This window comes from Trachypithecus francoisi, unplaced genomic scaffold, assembly GCF_009764315.1.
Source record: "Trachypithecus francoisi isolate TF-2019V2 unplaced genomic scaffold, Tfra_2.0 Lachesis_group16, whole genome shotgun sequence".
Taxonomy (NCBI): Eukaryota; Metazoa; Chordata; class Mammalia; order Primates; family Cercopithecidae; genus Trachypithecus; species Trachypithecus francoisi.
Window position 1 is genome coordinate 1,654,584 of NW_022681461.1, and position 20,275 is coordinate 1,674,858.

At 46.5% G+C, this 20,275-nt stretch overlaps 1 protein-coding gene across 4 annotated transcripts in view; it reads right to left on the reverse strand.

Annotated features, from left to right (window-relative positions):
• The window catches only part of SLC35D2 (solute carrier family 35 member D2), a 53,614-nt gene extending 34,812 nt beyond the window's left edge, over window positions 1-18,802 (reverse strand). The window contains exons 1-3 of one of the 4 annotated variants that reach the window (XM_033236653.1): window positions 18,545-18,802; window positions 4,573-4,606; window positions 352-438 (exon numbers count right to left, since the gene is read on the reverse strand). In XM_033236653.1, the coding sequence (XP_033092544.1) occupies window positions 352-438; window positions 4,573-4,606; window positions 18,545-18,702 (279 nt within the window). In that variant the 5' untranslated portion in view covers window positions 18,703-18,802. Of the gene's footprint in view, window positions 1-351; window positions 439-1,876; window positions 1,901-4,572; window positions 4,607-18,544 lie in introns of those variants that run through there. The other 3 variants (XM_033236652.1, XM_033236651.1, XM_033236654.1) reach the window with 3 other exon arrangements.
• Between the last annotated feature and the right edge of the window lie 1,473 nt (window positions 18,803-20,275).

Here is a 20,275-nt window from a genome sequence, read left to right on the forward strand (position 1 = left end):
AGGTCAGGAGCTCGAGACCAGCCTGACCAACATGGTGAAACTACATCTCTACTAAAAATAAAAATAAAAAAAATTAGCTGGGCATGATGGCAGGCACCTGTAATCCCACGTACTCAGGAGGCTGAGGCACAAGAATCACTTGAACCCAGGAGGCAGAGGTTCCAGTGAGCCAAGATCGCACCATTGCACTTCAGCCTGGGCGACAGAGCGAGAGTCCATCTCAAATAAAAAAAGAAGTTTATATCCAGTGCAGGCAGGAAGTACAGTGTGTATAGAAATGGACCTGGACTCTAAAATCAAGGTGTATTTTCACATCTTCTATCACACTCATATATACTTTTCATTACATACCTTTACAGGAATTTTCTTATCAAAATCAGGGAAGTGAATTATTTTGTTTAGCTTGGACACATATAGTACCATTATGGTGGCTGCCATCTGAAGAAAAGAGAAAAGGGGAGAGAGAAACTTCAGCAAAATATCTGCAAAGATTGATTGAGGTGCAATGACATCATCAGAAGAAAACACAGTCATCGGCCGGGCGCGGTGGCTCAAGCCTGTAGTCCCAGCACTTTGGGAGGCCGAGGCGGGCGGATCACGAGGTCAGGAGATTGAGACCAGGCTGGCTAACATGGTGAAACCCCGTCTCTACTAAAAATACAAAAAATTAGCTGGGCGTGGTGCCGGGCGCCTGTAGTCCCAGCTACTCGGAGGCTGAGGCAGGAGAATGGCGGGAACCCGGGAGGCGGAGCTTGCAGTGAGCCGAGATCACGCCACTGCACTCCAGCCTGGGCGACACAGCCAGACTCCGTCTGAAAAAAAAAAAAAAGAAAGAAAAACACAGTCATCAAAAAGAAATACAGCAAAAAACTCATTTTCTGGGTTCCAGAAAAAAATAACTATTTCTCAGAATATTAAAATTGTTTTTCTTGCCACAGTACAGATTCCATCAGAACTCTAGGCAAAAAATGTAATGTTGGGCAGGGCACGGTGGCTCACAGCTATAATCCCAGTACTTTGGGAGGCCAAGATGGGTGGATTACTTGAGGTCAGGAGTTCAAGACCAGCCTGGCCAACATGATGAAACCCTGTCTTTACTAAAAAATTAGCTGGGCATGCTGGCAGACGCAGAATCCCAGCTACTCAGGAGGCTGAAGCAGGAGAATCGCTTGAACCTGAGAGGCCGAGGTTGCAGTAAGCCAAGATCACACCACTGCACTCCAGAGTGAGACACCACTGTCTCAAAAAAAAAAAAAAAAGGTAATATCAGTTGGGTGCCATGCCTCATGCCTGTAATCCCAGCACTCTGGGAAGCCGAGGCAGGAAGACTGCTTGAGCCTAGGAGTTCAAGACCAGCCTAAGCAACATGGTGAAAACCCATCTCTACAAACAAATACAAAAAATTAGCCAGTCTTGGTGATCTGTGGTCCCAGCTATTCAGGATACTGAGGTGGGAGGATCACCTGAGCCTGGAAAGTCAAGGCTGCAGTGAGCCATGATCATGCCACTGCACTCCAGCCTGGGAGACAGAGCAAGCCTCTATCTCAAAAAAAAAAAAAGTATAATATCAAATAGACTGACACATACACATATACATTATCTCAAGGGCTCTAGGAATGGAACTGTGGGAGAGGGAGAAAGGGAATGGTCTCCCTGACAGTGACAAATGTGCAAAAGTGATCACAGTCAGTGAGGTGACACATTGATCCTGGACCGTATTTCCCATATACTAAACATACAGTTATCTTCCCCCATAAAGGCACGGGAACATCCTTTTAAAAGAAACTCCACACCTAAGCATATTTTTTTAAAAGTCCATTATTTCCATAAAACAGAAGACCAACAAAGAGGGAAAAAAGTTTAAAGACAGATTTACTTTTCAATCCAGCTGGCATAGCAAAAATGTCTCATCAAATCCTCTTACTCTGAGTGCCCTAGGTATACTGGAAATACTCCATATCATTATTATGAAATAAAAATTTAACATCATCTTTCATGCAAGTTGTAGAACTCACTCAATTCTTTCCATATTAGGATGCAAAAATTTAAGACTCCTTCAACATGATTATAATCCTATACCTTGCTCCTGAGTTTACAAACTTAATACTTATCATATATTTATGTAAGTAAGCCCACCCTGAATTATAACTGTACTTTGTACTTATACCTCGCTTTATAATTTTTAAAGAAATACAATAACATTGGCCAGGCGCAGTGGCTCACGCCCATAATCCCAACACTTTGGAGGCCAAGGTGGGCAGATCGCTTGAGCCCAGAAGTTCAAGACCAGCCTGGGCATCATGGCAAAACCCTATCTCTACAAAAAATACACAAATTAGTCAGTGTGGTGGTGCATGCCTGTAGTCCCAGTTACTTGAAAGGCTGAGGCAGGAGGATCACTTGAGCCCAGGAAGTGAAGGGTACAGTGAACCAAGATCACACCACTGCACTCCAGCCTGGGCAACAGAGCCAGACACTGTCAAAAAAAAAGAAAGAAAGAAAAATAAAATAAAATAAAATAAATATACCAACACTTACTTAAAATAAATGTAATTTGGACTTTTAAAATTAGGTCTAACTGGCCTCTTACCTCAACAAATTGCAAATCAGAAACGCTTTACCTTTGGGTATAAGCCACTGGGTTAAAGAGTAATTGATTTATTTCACTTAGAGACTACAAACGGCACCTCATCACTGAATTTTTTTTATTTTTTGAGATGGAGTCTTGCTTGTCACCCAGGCTGGAGTGAAGTGGTGCAATCTTGGCTCACTGCAACCTCTGCCTCCCGGTGAATGTTCAAGCAATTTCCGGCTATTTTTTTTATTTTTAGTAGGAACTGAGTTTCACCATGTTGTCCAGGCTGGTCTCAAACTATTGACTTCAAGTGATCCACCCACCTCGGCCTCCTAAAGTGCTAGGATTATAGGCATGAGCCACCATGCCTGGCCTGATCTTTTTTTTTTTTTTTAACGTGCTTTTTTCTAATATTTTTACACTGAAATATAAAGATAATTTTTTTACTCTAAGAAAATTCTTGTTATAATTGCTTCTCCCTAAAATGATGTTGCAAAGAGGTATTTATTAGCAAGACATTTAATCAGAATAATGTTTATTTGGCCAGGCGCAGTGGCTCATGCCTGTAATTCTAACACTTTGGGAGGCTGAGGTATGCGGATCATGAGGTCAGGAGTTCGAGATCAACATGGACAACATGGTAAAACCTCGTTTCTATTAAAGATACAAAAAATTAGCTGGGCATGGTGGTGCACACCTATAATCACAGCTACTTGGGAGGCTGGGGCAGAAGAATCCCTTGAACCCGGGAGGCAGAGGTTACAGTGAGCCAAGATTGCGCCATTGCACTCCAGCCTGGGTGACAGGGTGAGACTCAGTCTCAAAAAAAAAAAAAAAAGAAGAATGTTTACCCAGATTCACAATTAAAAATTTAGTTAACAGATACTATTTTCATAATGTTAAGCTTTTCCCTCTATGAATTAAATCAAAATCAAAACAAACAAAAAACATTGTTGTCTGTTACTATTTATTTATCTGGAAATCACCAGTATATAACCACAAGAATAAACAAGTCACAAATTAACATAAATGGGAAATTTCAGAAACTGCCAAATGGGCATAGTTTGAAAGCTTATCCAAGCTCATCCTTGTACTTCAGAGCAAAAATCACAAACTCCAGGAAGCAAACTGCAAACCTGTTTTGTTTAGCACATAGGGAGTTTTGTAAAAATTTGAATCTGTTGCCAGCATATACGAGTTTGAAGATTTTATGTAAAAACTCAAACTCTCAGCCAAGCGCGGTGGCTCACACCTGTAATCCCAGCACTTTGGGAGGCCGAGGCGGGCGGATCGCCTGAGGTCAAGAGTTCAAGACCAGCCTGACCAACATGGCAAAAACCCATCTCTACTGAAAATACAAAAATAGCTGGCCGTGGTGGCAGGTGCCTGTAATCCCAGCTACTTGAGAGGCTGAGCTGGAAGAATTTCTTGCACCTGGGAGGCAGAAGTCGCAGTGAGTCGACATAGTGCCATTGCGTCCTCCAACCTGGGCGACAAGAGCAAAACTCCGTCTCAAAAAAAAAAAAATTCAAACTCTCTGTCTCTTGAAAACCTGATGCTAATAATAAGGGCAGCATGGTGGGTCCCACCCCATCTCCCAACCCTTTTCCTATCAGGCACAATGGCTTAAACTAAGTATCAAGCTGACACTTTAAGTGGGACAAGTAATCTCTCTCCCACCCAGTCCTCAGTCAACTCATGTCTTACCCGCCAGGCCTTGGAGGCTCTGAGTCTCGTAGCCCACTGCTTCACAGTAATTAAATTCAGTTAAGGAACTTAAAATAAGAAGCTGTTTTTCCCATAAATACAATTGTTCCTAAATTGTAGACTGAAATAAAGTGTCAATATGTCCCGTTGTCTCACCAGGAGTACCATGACCCTCTGGTCCTCTGCCAGCTGAATAAATTCGCAACCACAGCTTTAAACAAAAGGACTTAAAATGTCATTATGAACACTGATGACAAAATAAGAGGTTAATTCTATTTTTTTTCACTCACCTGTCCAATTCCAAGGAAAATTGGTGACGGGAAACTACAAAGAAGAACAACGAATCAGTTAAGCAAATATAAAAATCTGAAGATAGTACAAAATAAATAATGACAAGTTACTAAAAAGTCTGAGAAAATGAAAATGTATCAAATGGTTCGCTTTTCATTTAATTCTTTTTTTTTTTTCTTTTTAAGACAGTGTCTTGCTCTGTTGCCCAGGCTGGAATGCAGTGGTGTAAACATGGGTCATTGGAGTCTCCACCTTCTGGGCTCAGAAGATGCTCCCACCTCAGCTTCCTGCCACCCAGGCTGGAGTGCAGTGGTGTGGTGGCTCAAGCCATCTTTCCACCTCCGCCTCCCTAGTAGCTGGGACCACAGAGGCATGCCACCACACCCAGCTAAACATTACATACATACATATATAATATATATATATATTATGCTTCATCTCTCTCTATATATATATCAGTGTGTGTGTGTATGTGTGTGTGTATGTATGTGTGTGCATGTGTGTGTGTGTGTGTGTGTATATATATATATAGAGAGAGAGAGAGAGAGAGAGAGAGATGGAGTCTCGCTCTGTCACCCAGGCCGGAGTGTAGTAGCACGATCTCAGCTCACTGCAACCTCCGCCTCCCGGGTTCAAGCAATTCTCCTGCCTCAGCCTCCCGAGTAGCTGGGACCATAGGCATGCACCACCACGCCCAGTTAGTTTTTGTAATTTTTAGTAGAAACAGAGTTTCACCATGTTGGCCAGGCTGGTCTCAAACTCTTGACCTCAAATGATCTGCCCGCCTCAGCCTCCCAAAGGGCTGGGATTATAGGCAGGAGCCACTGTGCCCAGCTAAACATGATATATTTTTAATTTGCTTCAAAATACTCTGGGGGGCGATGGTGGAGTGAGTGGGAGAGGGATACTAATGCAGCAAGGTTGTGGACACTGGGTAAGGGCTACATAGTGATTCATTATATTCGTTTTAAAGGATAATATACCCAGGAACAAATCTAATCAAAGATTTGCAAGAAAGGCATCTGTATAAAAAAGTATACATCAATATTCTCAAAATTAAAGATCTAAATAAAGGTCATGGGTTGGAAACTCGATATTGTAGTGAGGTCCATTATCCCCGAACTTATTTATAGAATCAGTGCAATCTCAGCAGAAATATCAGCACATATTTTGTGGAAACTGACAATCTGATCCTAAAGCTAAATGAAAAGAAAGGCAAAGAGCACAAACATATCACCCAAGACCGTCCTGAAGATAAACCAAGTCAGAGGAATGGCTCTAATGGATGTCAGGATTCATTTTCAAATGACAATAAATGAGACTGTATGGTATTTACACAAAGATAATCCAATGGGACAATGGAAAAGAACACAGGTCAAGACAGGGACACGCATGTACAGACACCTGATTTATGACAATTTATGACATAGATGACGCTGCAGAGCAGTGGGGAAAAGACGATCTTTCAGCAAACGGCACTGGGTGATTTGCATGCAGACTCCTGACTCCTACCTCACATCATATTTAACAACGCAGGACCGCACCTGCACTGGCTCAACCCTTCACTGGATCCCAGTCATTCCTCAGGCTACTCACAAAGCTGGAATATCCCACAAAACTCAGCCCTCCATCTCTATGTCGGAAGGGAAACTCACCTATCTCAGACAGGCTAAGAAGAGAATAAAGAACAAACCTACCTTATCAGAGAAAACAGAATGAATGGCTGGACAGTACCACCATGCAAATAAAATTAATTCTAGTCAGTGCTGGGTCATGCCACCCATATACTCCCTTCCACACAGAAGCCCCCATTCCGCAGCTGGGTCCTCTGCTGCAGAAAGCTGCCTGATAGTAGCATGCCCACTCCCTGAGCATGGCCTGCATTTTAACTGTTGGTCTCTGCAGGAGTATAACAGTTACACGTACCCTGCCCCAATTCAGGACAGCTCTGCAGAGCCGGTACCACTCAAGAGCCCCTGGGATGAGGCCTTTGCTGTGACTGCCTCAAAGTCCGACTTCTCCCTCTGCCTGGTTCTGCTTCCTAGCATCACTTCCCAACATACTTCCTATGCCTCTGCGAATACAACCTGTAACATGAAGCAAAATCACAAGGCAACAATATAAACAAACAATAAAACAACAACAAAAAGGGTCACCCGGCTGGGAGCGGTGCCTCATGCCTATAATCTCAACACTTTGGGAGGCCGAGGCAAGATCACCTGAGGTGAGGAGTTCGAGACCAGTCTGGTCAACATGGTGAAACCCTATCTCTACTAAAAACCAAAAAATTAGCCAGGCATGGTGGTGGGCACCTGTAGTCCCAACTACCTGGAAGGCTGAGGCATGAGAATCACTTGAACCCAGGAGGCAGAGGTTGCAGTGAGCCGAGACCGCGCCACTGCCCTCCAGCCTGGGCGACAGAGCGAGACTCTGTCTCCAAAAATTAAATAAATTGAAAAAAATAAACAAACAGTTAAAACAACAACAAAAAGGCTCACCGAAGATAAGTCAAAGAGCCCAGCCTAGAAGAACATTTAAGGCATGGAAGAGAAGGAAGTCTTGCTAATTGCTTCAGGCCATAGAACATCTCAGAAAAAATAAAACCAATAAAACAAAAGCTCAAAGGTGAGTTGATATGACAGTCAAAGGAGATTAAAAGAAAGCATTGCAGACCTAAGAAAACCAACTAAGACCAAACAACCTAACTGCCACCTAAGGAAATACGTTCAGACACAACCAGGAGCTACAAGGCGACTGCTGCAAATGCAATTTCCAAGACCTGAGGCGATCATAGTGCACGCCGACGAAAACAACTCGAAAAGATAAATCGATCTGGAAGACAGAAAACCATCACCACACAGGGCTAGTTACTAGGCCTGGAATTTAGAAGACTATATTCCATAACTTTGTATTGAATTCTATTCTATAATTCAAGTTGAACCACCTTACTGAGTTATTAAACTACTCAATAGGCCAGATGCGGTGGCTCACGCCTGTAATCCCAGCACTTTGGGAGGCCAAGGCGGGTGGATCATCTGAGGTCAGGAGTTTGGGACCAGCCTGGACAACATGGTAAAACCCCATCTCTACTAAAAAATGCACAAATTAGCCAAATGTGGTGGCACACACCTGTAATCCCAGTTACTTGGGAGGCTGAGGCAGGAGAATCGCTTGAACCTGGGAGGCAGAAGTTGCAGTGAGCTGAGATCATGCCACTGTACTCTAGCCTGGGTGACAGAGCAAGACTCTGTCTAAAAAAAAAAAAAAATTGAAACACTGGGTCTAAAAGAAACTCAATGACTTTAGCTTTTTAATATTTTTTATTGATCCTAGACCTCTTACATTTAGAGGGATCTTTTAAGACATATTAATCCTTGTAGTAAAGAAACATATATTTGAAAGTCAATAATTCTTTCAGTTGAACTTCTACTTCTCTTTTCTCCATTCAGTTCAGTTAAAACTAAATTTCATGTACGCATGCTACGGCAATCCCCATCTAAATAACTGTGCAAGTGCAGCCAGCATGACCCATGCTGTGGCTATTCCTGATAACGGTGCAAGATGAAGTTCCCAGGGTAGCCATCAAGTATTCTTGCCAAAAATGTTTAAACCAAATGAAATAAAGTCTTTAGATCTGACTTCCAGTTCGAAAATAGAGAAAGATAAGGTAACTGAGACTTCAAAAGATAAACTGGACAATCCAAAATGTGGGACATTTTACAAAACAACTGGTCCAGGATTTTCAAAAAGTCAGTATCACGAGGAGGGAGTGGGATAGGGAAATTTTCTACATTAAAAGAAACTAAAAAAACAAACCTGTATGTATTGCATGAGACTTGATCGGATCATAAAACCATAAAAAACGTCTTTGGGACAATTGGGATTGTGAGGGAAAAGAAGAAACGTTTTATCTAAGGAATTATCAGGCCCAGAAAGGCCCTGGAATGTAACAGCAGCCATATCACTACTCTTTGAGCTAAATAATTACCTCCTTTTTTTTTTTTTTTTTTTTTTGAGAAGGAGTCTAGCTCTGTCACTCAGGTTGGAGTGCAGTGGCGCGATCTCAGCTCACTGCAACCTCCACCTCCCAGATTCAAGCAATTCTCCTGCCTCAGCCTCTCGAGTAGCTGGGATTACAGGCGCCTGCCACTACGCCCAGCTAATTTTTTGTATTTTTAGTAGAAACGGGGTTTCACCATGTTAGCCAGGCTGGTCTCGAACTCTTGACCTAGTGATCCGTCCACCTTGGCCTCCCAAAGTGCTGGGATTACAGGTGTGAGCTGCCGCACCCGGGTAAGAAGCTCAAGTTTTTTTTTTGAGACGGAGTCTCGCTCTGTCGCCCAGGCTGGAGTGCAGTGGCCGGATCTCGGCTCACTGCAAGCTCCGCCTCCCGGGTTCCCGCCATTCTCCTGCCTCAGCCTCCCGAGTAGCTGGGACTACAGGCGCCCGCCACCTCGCCCGGCTAGTTTTTTTGTATTTTTTTAGTAGAGACGGGGTTTCACCGTGTTAGCCAGGATGGTCTCGATCTCCTGACCTCGTGATCCGCCCGTCTCAGCCTCCCAAAGTGCTGGGATTACAGGCTTGAGCCACCGCGCCCGGCCGAGGCTCAAGTTTTTAAAGAAAAAAAGGACATATCAAGAGTGGGGTGATTACAAAAGTGATTTGTCAGGAATTCTCATTGGTTCACAGAAATATCATTGGTTAGTGATTGGCTACACACTGTTGAACTCTAGGGTGTGTGGCATTTTATGGCTATTTGGTATCGGTCTAGCACCCACATAGCAAGTGGCTTTAAGAGGTAATTATTGAGCGGAGGGTGGTGGCTCTTGCCTGTAATTTCAGCACTTGGGAGGCTGAGGCGGGTGGATCACCTGAGGTCAGAAGTTCAAGACCATCTCGGCCAACACAGTGTAACCCCATCTCTACTAAATATACAAAAATTAGCCGGGCATCATGGTGGGCGCCTGTAGTGCCAGCTACTGGGGAGGCTGAGGCAGGAGAATGGCGTGAACCCGGGAGGCGGAGCTTGCAGAGAGTCCAGATCCTGCCACTGCAGTTCAGCCTGGGCAACAGAGCAAGACTCCATCTCAAAAAAAAAAGTAGGCCGGGCACAGTGGCTCACGCCTGTAATCCAGCACTTTGGGAGGCCGAGGCAGGTGGATCACAAGGTCAGAACATCGAGACCATCCTGGCTAACACAGTGAAACCCCGTCTCTACTAAAAGAATACAAAAAAAATTATCCGGGCGTGGTGGCGGCACCTGTAGTCCCAGCTACTCGGGAGGCTGAGGCAGGAGAATGGCGTGAACCCGGGAGGTGGAGCTTGCAGTGAGCTGAGATCGCGCCACTGCACCCCAGCCTGAGCCACAGAGCTAGACTCCACCTCAAAAAAAAAAAAAAAAAAGTGATTCCTTTATGTTTCTGTGTCTCCACCTATTTATCTGTATCCATCCATCCATCCCAAAAGATATCTGAAATTGTTGCCTCATGTTCATTATAGTAAATTTTTTTTTAATTTCACCCTAATATTTCTATTTTGTTTTGTTTTGTTTTGTTTTTGTTTTTGTTTTTGAGATGGAATCTCACTCTGTTACCCAGGCTGGAGCACAGTGGCTCAATCTCAGCTCACTGCAACCTCTGCCTCCCAGGTTCAAGCAATTCTCCTGCCTCAGCCTCCCAAGTAGCTGGGATTACAGGCACCCACCACCATGCCCGGCTAATTTTTATATTTTTAGTAGCAATGTGTGTTCGCCATGTTGGCCAGGCTGGTCTCAAACTCCTGACCTCGGGTGATCTGCCCACCTGAATTCTTTATAATAATCACAACAGAATAACTTTTCTTAAAAAAGGTGCTGTCAGCCAGGCACAGTGGCTCACGCCTATAATCCTAGCACTTTGGGAGGCCAAGGCAGGTGGATCACCTGAGATCAAGAGTTTGAGACCAGACTGGCCAACATGATGAAACCCCATCTCTACTAAAAATACAAAAATTAGCTGGCCGTGGTGGCGCATGCCTGTGATCCCAGCTACTCAGGAGGCTGAGGCAAAAGAATCGCTTGAACCCAGAAGGCGGAGGTTGCTGTGAGCCGAGATCATGCCATTGTACTCCAGCCTGGGTAACAAAAACAAAGCTCCATCTCAAAAAAAAAAAAGGTATTGATTCTAGGTAGTGGGAATTATTATTGTCTTCTTTGCTCATTTCTGTATCTCCAATGTTTTAACTGTGTTCTTGTAGATGTGAACATGAGGAAGTGAAGATCATGAGAATAGAACTCCTTCAAGAGTCTTCTGATTCTGGCTGGGTGTGGTGGTTCACACCTGTAATCGCAGCACTTTGACAGGCCGAGGCAGGTGGATCACTTGAGGTCAGGAGTTTGAGACCAGCCTGGCCAATATGGCAAAACCCTGTCTCTACTAAAAATACAAAAATTAGCTGGGGAGTCAAGCGCAGTGGCTCACTCCTGTAATCCCAGCACTTTGGGAGGCCGAGGCGGGTGGATCACTTGAGGTCAGGAGTTCAAAACCAGCCTGGCCAACATGGTGAAACCCCGTCTCTACTAAAAATACAAAAATTGGCCAGGCACAGTGGCTCATGCCTGTAATCCCAGCACTTTGGGAGGCTGAGGCAGGCGAATCACGAGGTCAGGAGTTCGAGACCAGCCTGACCAACATGGTGAAACCCCATCTCTACTAAAAATACAAAAAAAAATAGCTGGTGTAGTGGCAGGCCCTGTAATCCCAGCTACTTGGGAGGCTTGGGCAGGAGAATTGCTTGAACCCAGGAGGTGGAGGTTGCAGTGAGCAGAAATCGAGCCACTGCATTCCAGCCCAGGTGAGAGTAAGACTCCGTCTCAAAAAAAAAAAAAAATACAAAAATTGGCCGGGCGCAGTGGCCTGTAATCTCAGCACTTTGGGAGGCCAAGGAGGGTGGATCACGAGGTCAGGAGTTCAACACCAGCCTGGCCAATATGGTGAAACCCCATCTCTACTTAAAAAAAATATAAAAATTAGGCAGGCGTGGTGGTGGGTGCCTGTAATCCCAGCTACTTGGGAGGCTGAGGCAGGAGAATTGCTTGAACACGGGAGGTGGAGGTTGCAGTGGGCCAAGATCACGCCATTGTACTCCAGTCTGAGCAACAGAGAGAGACTCTGACTCAAAATAAATAAATAAATAAATAAGCAAGCCAGGAGTGGTGGTAAGTGCCTGTAATCCCAGCTACTTGGGAGGCTGGGGCAGAAGAACTGCTTGGACCCGAGAGGCAGAGGTTGCAGTGAGCCGAGATCACACCACTGCACTCCTGAGTAGCTGGGATTACCAGGCACAGCTAATTTTTGTATTTTTAGTAGTGACAGGGTTTCACCATGTTGGCTGACCAGGTTGGTCTCAAACTCCTGACCTCAAGTGATCCACCCGCCTCAGCCTTCCAAAGCACTGGGATTATAGGTGTGAGCCACTGCGTCCGGCCATGGAATCAACAATTTAAAAGTAAACCAGCCAGCCAGATGTGGTTTTTGGCTCACAACACTCAGAGCTCCTCAAGTGCTGAAAGCAGCAAGCAGAAGACAACTGCACGCGGAGGTGAGAGGAAAGGAGTCTCATGTGTCCCTCCTAGAGTGGCTCTCAGTGGACCAAGCAGGAAAATAATGCCAGGAGGCACAGTCACAGCAGTGAGAAGGGAGTGAGGAGGAGGCCTGGGGAGGCCAAGCTGGACAGCCTGGAGATCTTGGAGAGGTACAGTTACTCGCGTTACCGCTGATCATCCGAAATGGGCCACTGTTGTCATACCAAACTAAAACAGTAGCCAGGTAGGAAAAGCACTCAGGGTATAAAACATTACTCAAGAATGTAATTGTCTGCAAGCCCAACTGCTGGAACTGCTTGTAAACCTGAAACCAGCTTTATCTCCAGCTTCTGAGACCACTTGCTGCAACTCCAAGACTAATTTTGCCACCACCTTCGCTCACCAGTCATTGCTTGCCAGCTCCCCAAACCCTGACAGTACCAAGAAATCTTCTCCCAGCAGAGTATGTAACATTTCTTCTTTTTCAGCAAAACCTTAAACCTTCTCTTCGTTCTTCAGACATACCAAAGACCACCCAGATGATATGGACGACTCACACTGCAATTCTTTCTTCCCAAATAAAACATTACATTTAGACCCTTGTCTGCACATTGTTATTTTGACTTTGACCCTTGTAAGGAGAGGGTCGTGGCAGCAGTCGTGGAAAGCAAAGTTCAGGAGAGTTTGCTGGAGACCAGAGTAGACTGTGACACTGCAGCATGTGGGCCCTGAAGCCACAGGAAGGGTGACCTGAGCTAGGTGGAGAGGAAGGCTAAGACTTACAGAATCAGTCACCAGAAGCTCAGGCACCATTCCACAGGGGACAGAAAGGATGGCACATCCAGAGTCTCAACAGAACATGAGCAGCTGGGAGCGAGGAGGACCCAATCCTATCTCCTGGCCCAGGCCTGTGGGTAAGGCAAAGATCCAGCTCCATCGAGGGGGGTGAAGGGAGCAACATCTTCAGGACGGAGTCAGGTTTTCATTGAAGTAAGAGCACAGTAGGAGTTGCTTTTGGTTTGGGATACAGAATTCCAGTTCCCACCACTGAGGATTCCAATTCAGTACCTTCTATGCAAAAAACCTCTCCAAGTGATTGAGACTACTGGGCAGGTTTGGAAATGACTGTATCTAGACCAGGCACAGTGGCTCACGCCTGTAATCCCAGCACTTTAGGAGGCCAAGCCAGGTGGATCACTTGAGCCCAGGAGTTCGAGACTAGCCTGAGCAACATATTGAGACTCCATTTCTAAAAAAAAAAAAAAAAAAAGCTGGGCATGGTGGCGTACAACTCAGGAGGCTGACTTCGGAGGATTGTCTGAGGCAGCAGAGGTTCCAGTGAGCTGAGATTGCACCACTGCACTCCAGCCTGGGTGACAGAGTAAGACCCTGTCTCAAAAAAAAAACATAAACCTCAAAGCCTTGGGATGCATACTAAACATATATAGCAAATACTGAGCAAATATTTGTTGAAATGAATACAGTAAAGTTAGATATTTTTATTAAGCATCATTAGTAAATTCTTCCATGTCATAGACTAGGAGTACAATATTACATAATATTAAAACAGAAAAGACCAGCTTGGTGTGGTAATCTCAGTACTTTGGGAGGCTAAGGCAGGAGGATCACTTGAGCCTGGGCATTTGAGACCAACCTGGGGAATAGAGCAAAACCCCATCTCTAAAAAATTAAAAATTCAAACAAAATTTTTTTAATTCAAAAATGATCCAGGAGTGGTGGTGCACACCTGTAGTCTCAGCTACTCAGGAGACTGAGGTGAGAGGATCACCTGAGCCCAGGAGGTAGATGCTGCTGTCCTTGATTACGCCACTGCACTCCAGCCTGGGTGACAGAACAAGACCCAGTCTCAAAAGAAAGAAGAGAAAAAACTCCACAACTCCAGAACAACTGTACAACCCTTATGAACCTGATCCAAAGGACCAAGAGTATAACCAAGCCAGGCGTGGGGGCTCATGCCTATAATCCCAGCCCTTCAAGAGGCCAAGGCAGACGGATTGCTTGAGCCCAGGAGTTCGAGACCAGCCAGGGCAACATGGCAAGAACCCCTCTCTACAAAAAAAAGCAAAAATTAGCCGAGTGTAGTGGTACACTCCTGTAGTCTTGGCTACTCAGGAGGCTGAGGTGGGAAGATCACTTGGGCCCAGGAGGTAGAGGCTGAAGTAAGCTGTGATGGTACCCCACTGCACTCCGGCCTGGGCGACAGAGTGAGACTCTGTCCCAAAAAAAAAAAAGAGCATAACTAACTGGCCACAAACTCTTAAATGCCCTTATTTTCCCCACTCACCTTAAAAGGTTCTCACAGCCTTCAAAGGTCTCTCTGTCCAGCCAGGTAAATCTGGCATTACAATGAATTATAAAACTAACAAATCACTAAGATCACCCATTCATTTTGTACCCTGACCAGAAACAATCTGCCCAAAATGAAAGAGGAAAAAGTATCCCGAGTTACATTCCCATGACCCTACGAATTCGGTAACTACCAAAACATCCTTTCTTCTATCCTACAACATAACACTCTACCCTCAGACAGCTCATGCTTGGATCCGATTTCTCTAGTTTATTGCTGTAACCACATCACCCCAGCCCTCCTCCCTCAATAATGTGTGCTTCAAGCATTTTGAGAGGAAAGAATGAACAATGTGATGTGAACAGGGTTCTCCAACTGTATATTACATTGCAGAAATATGGAATGTTTATTTAAAAGGATTATGAGGGTTTTGGCCTTCCTAAGGCAAGAACTCCATTTTCTCCTTCAATCATGAAACTCAATAATTTAAAGATAGAAAGGCTAGAGCCCTTTTTTTGTTTGTTTTTTTTGGAGACAGAGTCTCACTCTGTCACCCCAGGCTGGAGTGCAATGGCATGATCTCAGCTTACCATGACCTCCGCCTCCCGGGTTCCCACCATTCTCCTGCCTCAGCCTCCCAAGTAGCTGGGATTGCAGGCACCCACCACCACGCCCGGCTAATATTTGTATTTTTAGTAGAGACGGGTTTCACCATGTTGGCCAGGCTGGTCTCAAACTCCTGACCTCAGGGGATCCACCGACCTCGGCTTCCCAAAGTGCTGGGATTATAGGCGTGAGCCACTGCGCCCGGCCCTTAGAAAGCCTTTCTTAGGAGGTGTCTTATATGGTAATTCTTCCTGGTTGAACACTGCCCTTACTCTTCAAAGCACTAACCGCGGTTTGCCGGCGCCTGCTTCCAACAAGAGGACTTGGGTTTTGGAGGCGTTGACTGCCATGGCCAGTCAGCACCCTGCTCACTCAAGTGCACAAAATGAAGACTCACCTTCAATTGTCATTGACATAATGACTGGCCACTCCCAAACAAGCCCATTAATAGCATTCTCATTTTCTGGTATTTTTTTCCTTTTTTTCTTTTGAGACTGAGTCTTGCTCTATTGCTCAGGCTGGAGTGCAGTGCTACAATCTCAGCTCACTGCAACTGCCACCTCCTGGGTTCAAGTGATTCTCCTGACTCAGTCTCCCAAGTAGCTGGGATTATAGCCGTGCACCACCATGCCCAGCTAATTTTTTTTTTTGTATTTTTAGTAGAGACAGGGTTTCACCATGCTGGCCAGGCTGGTCTCAAACTCCTGACCTCATGATCTGCCCGCCTCAGGCTCCCAAAGTGCTGGGATTACAGGCATGAACCACTGCACCCGGTCTTTTTTCTTTTTTTTTATCGTAAGTGTTTAAGTTTTCTTTTTCCTTCATTAGCTTCCGTGTCAAATGCTCCAGGTTTAGGTACAGTATGTCCATGTTCATTTCCTTGAGGCAGGGCTGTGTTTCCCATGGACACCAGGCAGCAGGCTGTAATACACTGCAGAGACCTTGCCAAGAATACTGACGGCCACAGGATCACCAAAGAAAATCCCAAATCCATCCCTTCCTTTTACCGCTGCTGCTACGCCCTGCCCAGTCCATGCTGTCTTTACCTGCAGCCCTGCAGTGGCTTCCAACCCCTCTCCCTGCTGCCAGTACTGTCAATTCTCCACCTGCCTCCCAGCCAGAGAGATCTTTTTAAACACACAAATTGTGTCAGGTCACTCCCATGTCAAAACCTTCCAAGGGACTTCCAATCGCATTTAGCATGAAACTACAACTATTTATCCCGTCTCTTCCTTCCACCCTGGTCCCCAGATATCTGCTCTCAACACAGCAGCCAGAGTGATTTAGATCATGTAATTCCCCTGCCCTGTTCCTCGGGTGGCTCCCATCTCACTCAGAGCTGACGCCAGAGCCCCCGCGGTGGCCTCGAAAGGCCCCACACGGGCCAGCAATCCGTTACTCTCAGACCCCATCTGGTACCATTCCCATTCAAACTCTTCACTCCTCCAGGCCTGGAATGCTCTTCCCCCCGTACCCCCGTGTGGCTTATGTCCCCACCTCACTCCGGGTCATGGCTCCAATGCCACCTCCTCCTGAGGCTCCACTGATCACGCTCATACTGCATATTCTCCCCTCCCTCTCTCCCTCACTCCCTTTCCTGTCTTATTTTTTCCCCAGCACCTTGGTCACATCTGACATAATGTAAATGTTACTGGCTCATTGATTGCTTCTTAAGGATTCTGATCTGCTCTCTTCGCTTCTCTTTCCCAAGAACAGTGGGAAAACACTGTTCTCGAACAGTGCAGGTGCATCACAAGTGCTCAGTGAAAGCCACCGAATGAGAGAAAGAGCTGATTGCCGCCTTCCCGGCCTACCTCCCAGCCCAGGCACAGTGACCTTCTCTTTGTTCCTCCAGCAGCCAAGCTCGTGCCCACTTCAGCACGTTGCACACGTGCTGCTCACTTCTACCTGGGATGCTCTGTGACAGCTACTCCAGCCCAGGCACTCTCATGTCAGACCTGAAAGTGTCTCGTTTATTCATGAACCTACTTGTTTATTTTCTGTCTCCACCACTGAAGCAGAATCTCCAGAGCAGGGACTTTGTGCTGTTCACAGGGGCTTCCCTGGTGCTTGCGATGGGCTCAGTATTTAGTAGGTGCTTAATAAATATCTGTTGCAGGTACAACCAATCGAGCTTATGTGGGTATCAGTTTTCTCGAATATCAAATAAGAAAGGTGAGGCTGGATGATAGTTTGCACCTGTAATCACAGCACTTTGAGAGGCCAAAGCAGCCCTCGAGTGCAGGAGTTTAAGACCAGCCTGGGAAACACGCTGAGACCCCACCTGTACAAAAAAATCAAAAAAATTGGCGGTGTAGTGGTGCACACTGATGGTCCCAGCTTCTCTGGAGGCTGCGGCAGAAGGACTGCTAGAACCCAGGTGGTCCAGGCTGCAGCAAGCCATGACTGTCACTACACTTCAGCCTGGGCAACAGAGTGAAACCCTGTCTCAAAACAATTTTATATATATATACACACACACACTATATGTATATATTTATATATTTTATAATATATATTATATAATTATATATTATATATATGTATGCCTGCCTTGGCCTCCCAAATGCTGTCATTACAGGTGCAAACCACCTCATCCAGCCTCCGCTTTCTTATTTTATATTCGAGAAAACTGAGACCCACATAAGCTCAATCGGTATATATACATAAAATAAGAAAGCTGATACCCTAAGATACTCTCTAGCTAAGACACTCTCTAGGTCTCTTTGGGCCCTGAAATGTTGATGGCACATTCTTTTAACAGTAGAGTTTACAAACAGCCTTCAGCTCGCGCAGAGCCCTGGAAGGTAATTAACACGATTGTAATCATTCAGTTTTTTGCATCTGAAAAAATTGTTGACGATGAGACCGGTCCAAAGAGACAGCTGTTAACTGGTGGAGCTGGGTCTAAATCCACAATTTTGTCAGTGCCGCTACAATGGTAGCAGAATTAAGCAGGATTTCCTAGTCCTTACAAATAGGTTCCAGACAGCACAGATTTGCTGGTTTACTTCACACTAATCCAAAAAAGGACTTCCTATGAACTTCCAATTGTTTTCCCGAGTTTTCCATGAACACGCTGGTCATCTGAGAATGAACAGTCAATCAATACAGACTTACTGGCTCGGGAGTACCTGACCCTGAACATGGAGATCTGTGTAAGGAACTGCGTCCTTTGAAGCAGGCATTGGAACCCCTGTTTTCAGCTCGCTGGGTGTGTGAAAGCATCTGTCTGAGCTCCACCAGCCCGCCTAGGACCGGGCGCCCCGCAGCAGGGCAGGCGCGCTCAGGAGCAGGAGAACGACTTTCTCAGGTTGTGGCCTGAGAGTGGAAAGCTGCGCGAGTTCCCGGAGGGCGCCTGGGAAACTCGGCCCGTGTGCCCGGCTGAGACTCCAGGGTCCCCGTCCCCACCCGCCCCGTCCCGGGCGCGGCGGAAGCGCACGGAGGACGGGGCAGCCCCGCACTCCCGCAGACCCCCGGCCCGGCCCCGCCTCACCCGTAGGAGGTCAGCAGCGCCTTGTTGACCAGCACCAGGAGGAAGGAGCAGGTCCCGTAGAACAGCGCCGACAGCAGCCGGGCCACCCGCGAGGGCAGCCGCGCCGCGCCGGGCTCCCCGCCAGCGCCCTCGGCCTCGGCCTGGCAGGCGGCCGTCATCTCCCGCGGCCGCGCGCACCCCGCCGTCCGCCAGCCCCGGCCGCGCACTGGTCCCGCCCGGCCGGGCCGGGGAAGAGGGCGCGGCAGGAACAGGAAGAGCCCGCGCAACCCCAGGCCCCGGCCCGCCCCCTGCCAGCGCCCCGAGGCCGGCGCGGGAGGCCCCTGCGCGCTGGACTTCACCCGGGCTCCAGGCTCCTCCTCCGGTCTCCAGGGCCAGAAACGCGCGGGGGAGTTGGACGGCGCTGCCTTCCTCCAGACTTTCCTGGAGAGAAACGCTTCAGTAAGTCTCAGGACTTGTTCTGCTTTTTTTTTTTTTCTACAACTTTTTTGTTGAGTGTGTAATTTACGTGCAACGAAGTGTACACATCTTGCCAGTCCATAGTTTCAGATGAGCTTCGACAAAGGCATCCACCCGAGTAACCACTCAAAACAGAACATTTCCATCTCCCCAAAAAGTTCCCCTTGCTGCCCCTTTGAAGTGAACGCCCGCAACTCATGGATGACTATTGCTGCAGGTTAGGTTTGCCGTGTCCGGAATTTCAAATACACAGGGTGCTGTCCAGAATTTATGAATGAGCAAGTGGTCTCAGGGTTTTTCACCCCATGTTGTGGACTCGACCATGTGGTTTGTTTAATCGTGGAGTAGTATCACACATTGTGTATCCATGGGTTGTTTTCAGTTTAGGACCCTCAGGGAAAAAAGCTTTCATGAAAATTCGTGAGCGTTTGTGGGACCTGTGTTTTCATTTCTCTTAAATAAATATCTAGGAGTGGAGTGGCTAGGAGTAAGGTGGGTGAAGCCTTGGGACTTGGGTGTCCTCTGGGTGCTTTGTGGCAGGTCCACTCCTCGCAGAGGACCCTTTGCCTTCGGGTCAGGTCAGTTGAAGGACAGCTTCCCAGAACCGCCTAGTCTTGTCGGTCTTTCAAAAAACATGAACTTGGCCGGGCGCCGTGGCTCAAGCCTGTAATCCCAGCACTTTGGGAGGCCGAGACGGGCGAATCACGAGGTCAGGAGATCCAGACCATCCTGGCTCACACGGTGAAACCCCGTCTCTACTACAAAAATACAAAAAACGAGCCGGGCGAGGTGGCGGGCGCCTGTAGTCCCAGCTACTCGGGAGGCTGAGGCAGGAGAATGGCGTGAACCCGGGAGGCGGAGCTTGCAGTGAGCTGAGATCCGGCCACTGCACTCCAGTCTGGGTGACAGAGCGAGACTCCGTCTCAAAAAAAAAAAAAAAAAAAAAAAAAGAATACTTTTAAGTCACTTAATGACAGCCTTCATCCTAATTACATTTAGTTTGCTTGTATATACATACTTCCAGGACCTGAACTCGCTGTCAAAATCCCATCCTTACCCTGTTTAAATAGCAACTCACGCTAAGGAGTTGCTTGTGATATTCTTCTGCACAAGGGTAGGACAGGCTGGACCCTTGCCATTGCAAACACGTAACTAAAGATCTACCAAAAATAACTGATGAAAAAAGAAAACCAATGTGCTATATACTCTTAGATAAGTACACAGGCTTTAAGTGGATTCTTAAGGAGGTGAGCCCAGAGTCAACCCATCGTAAAT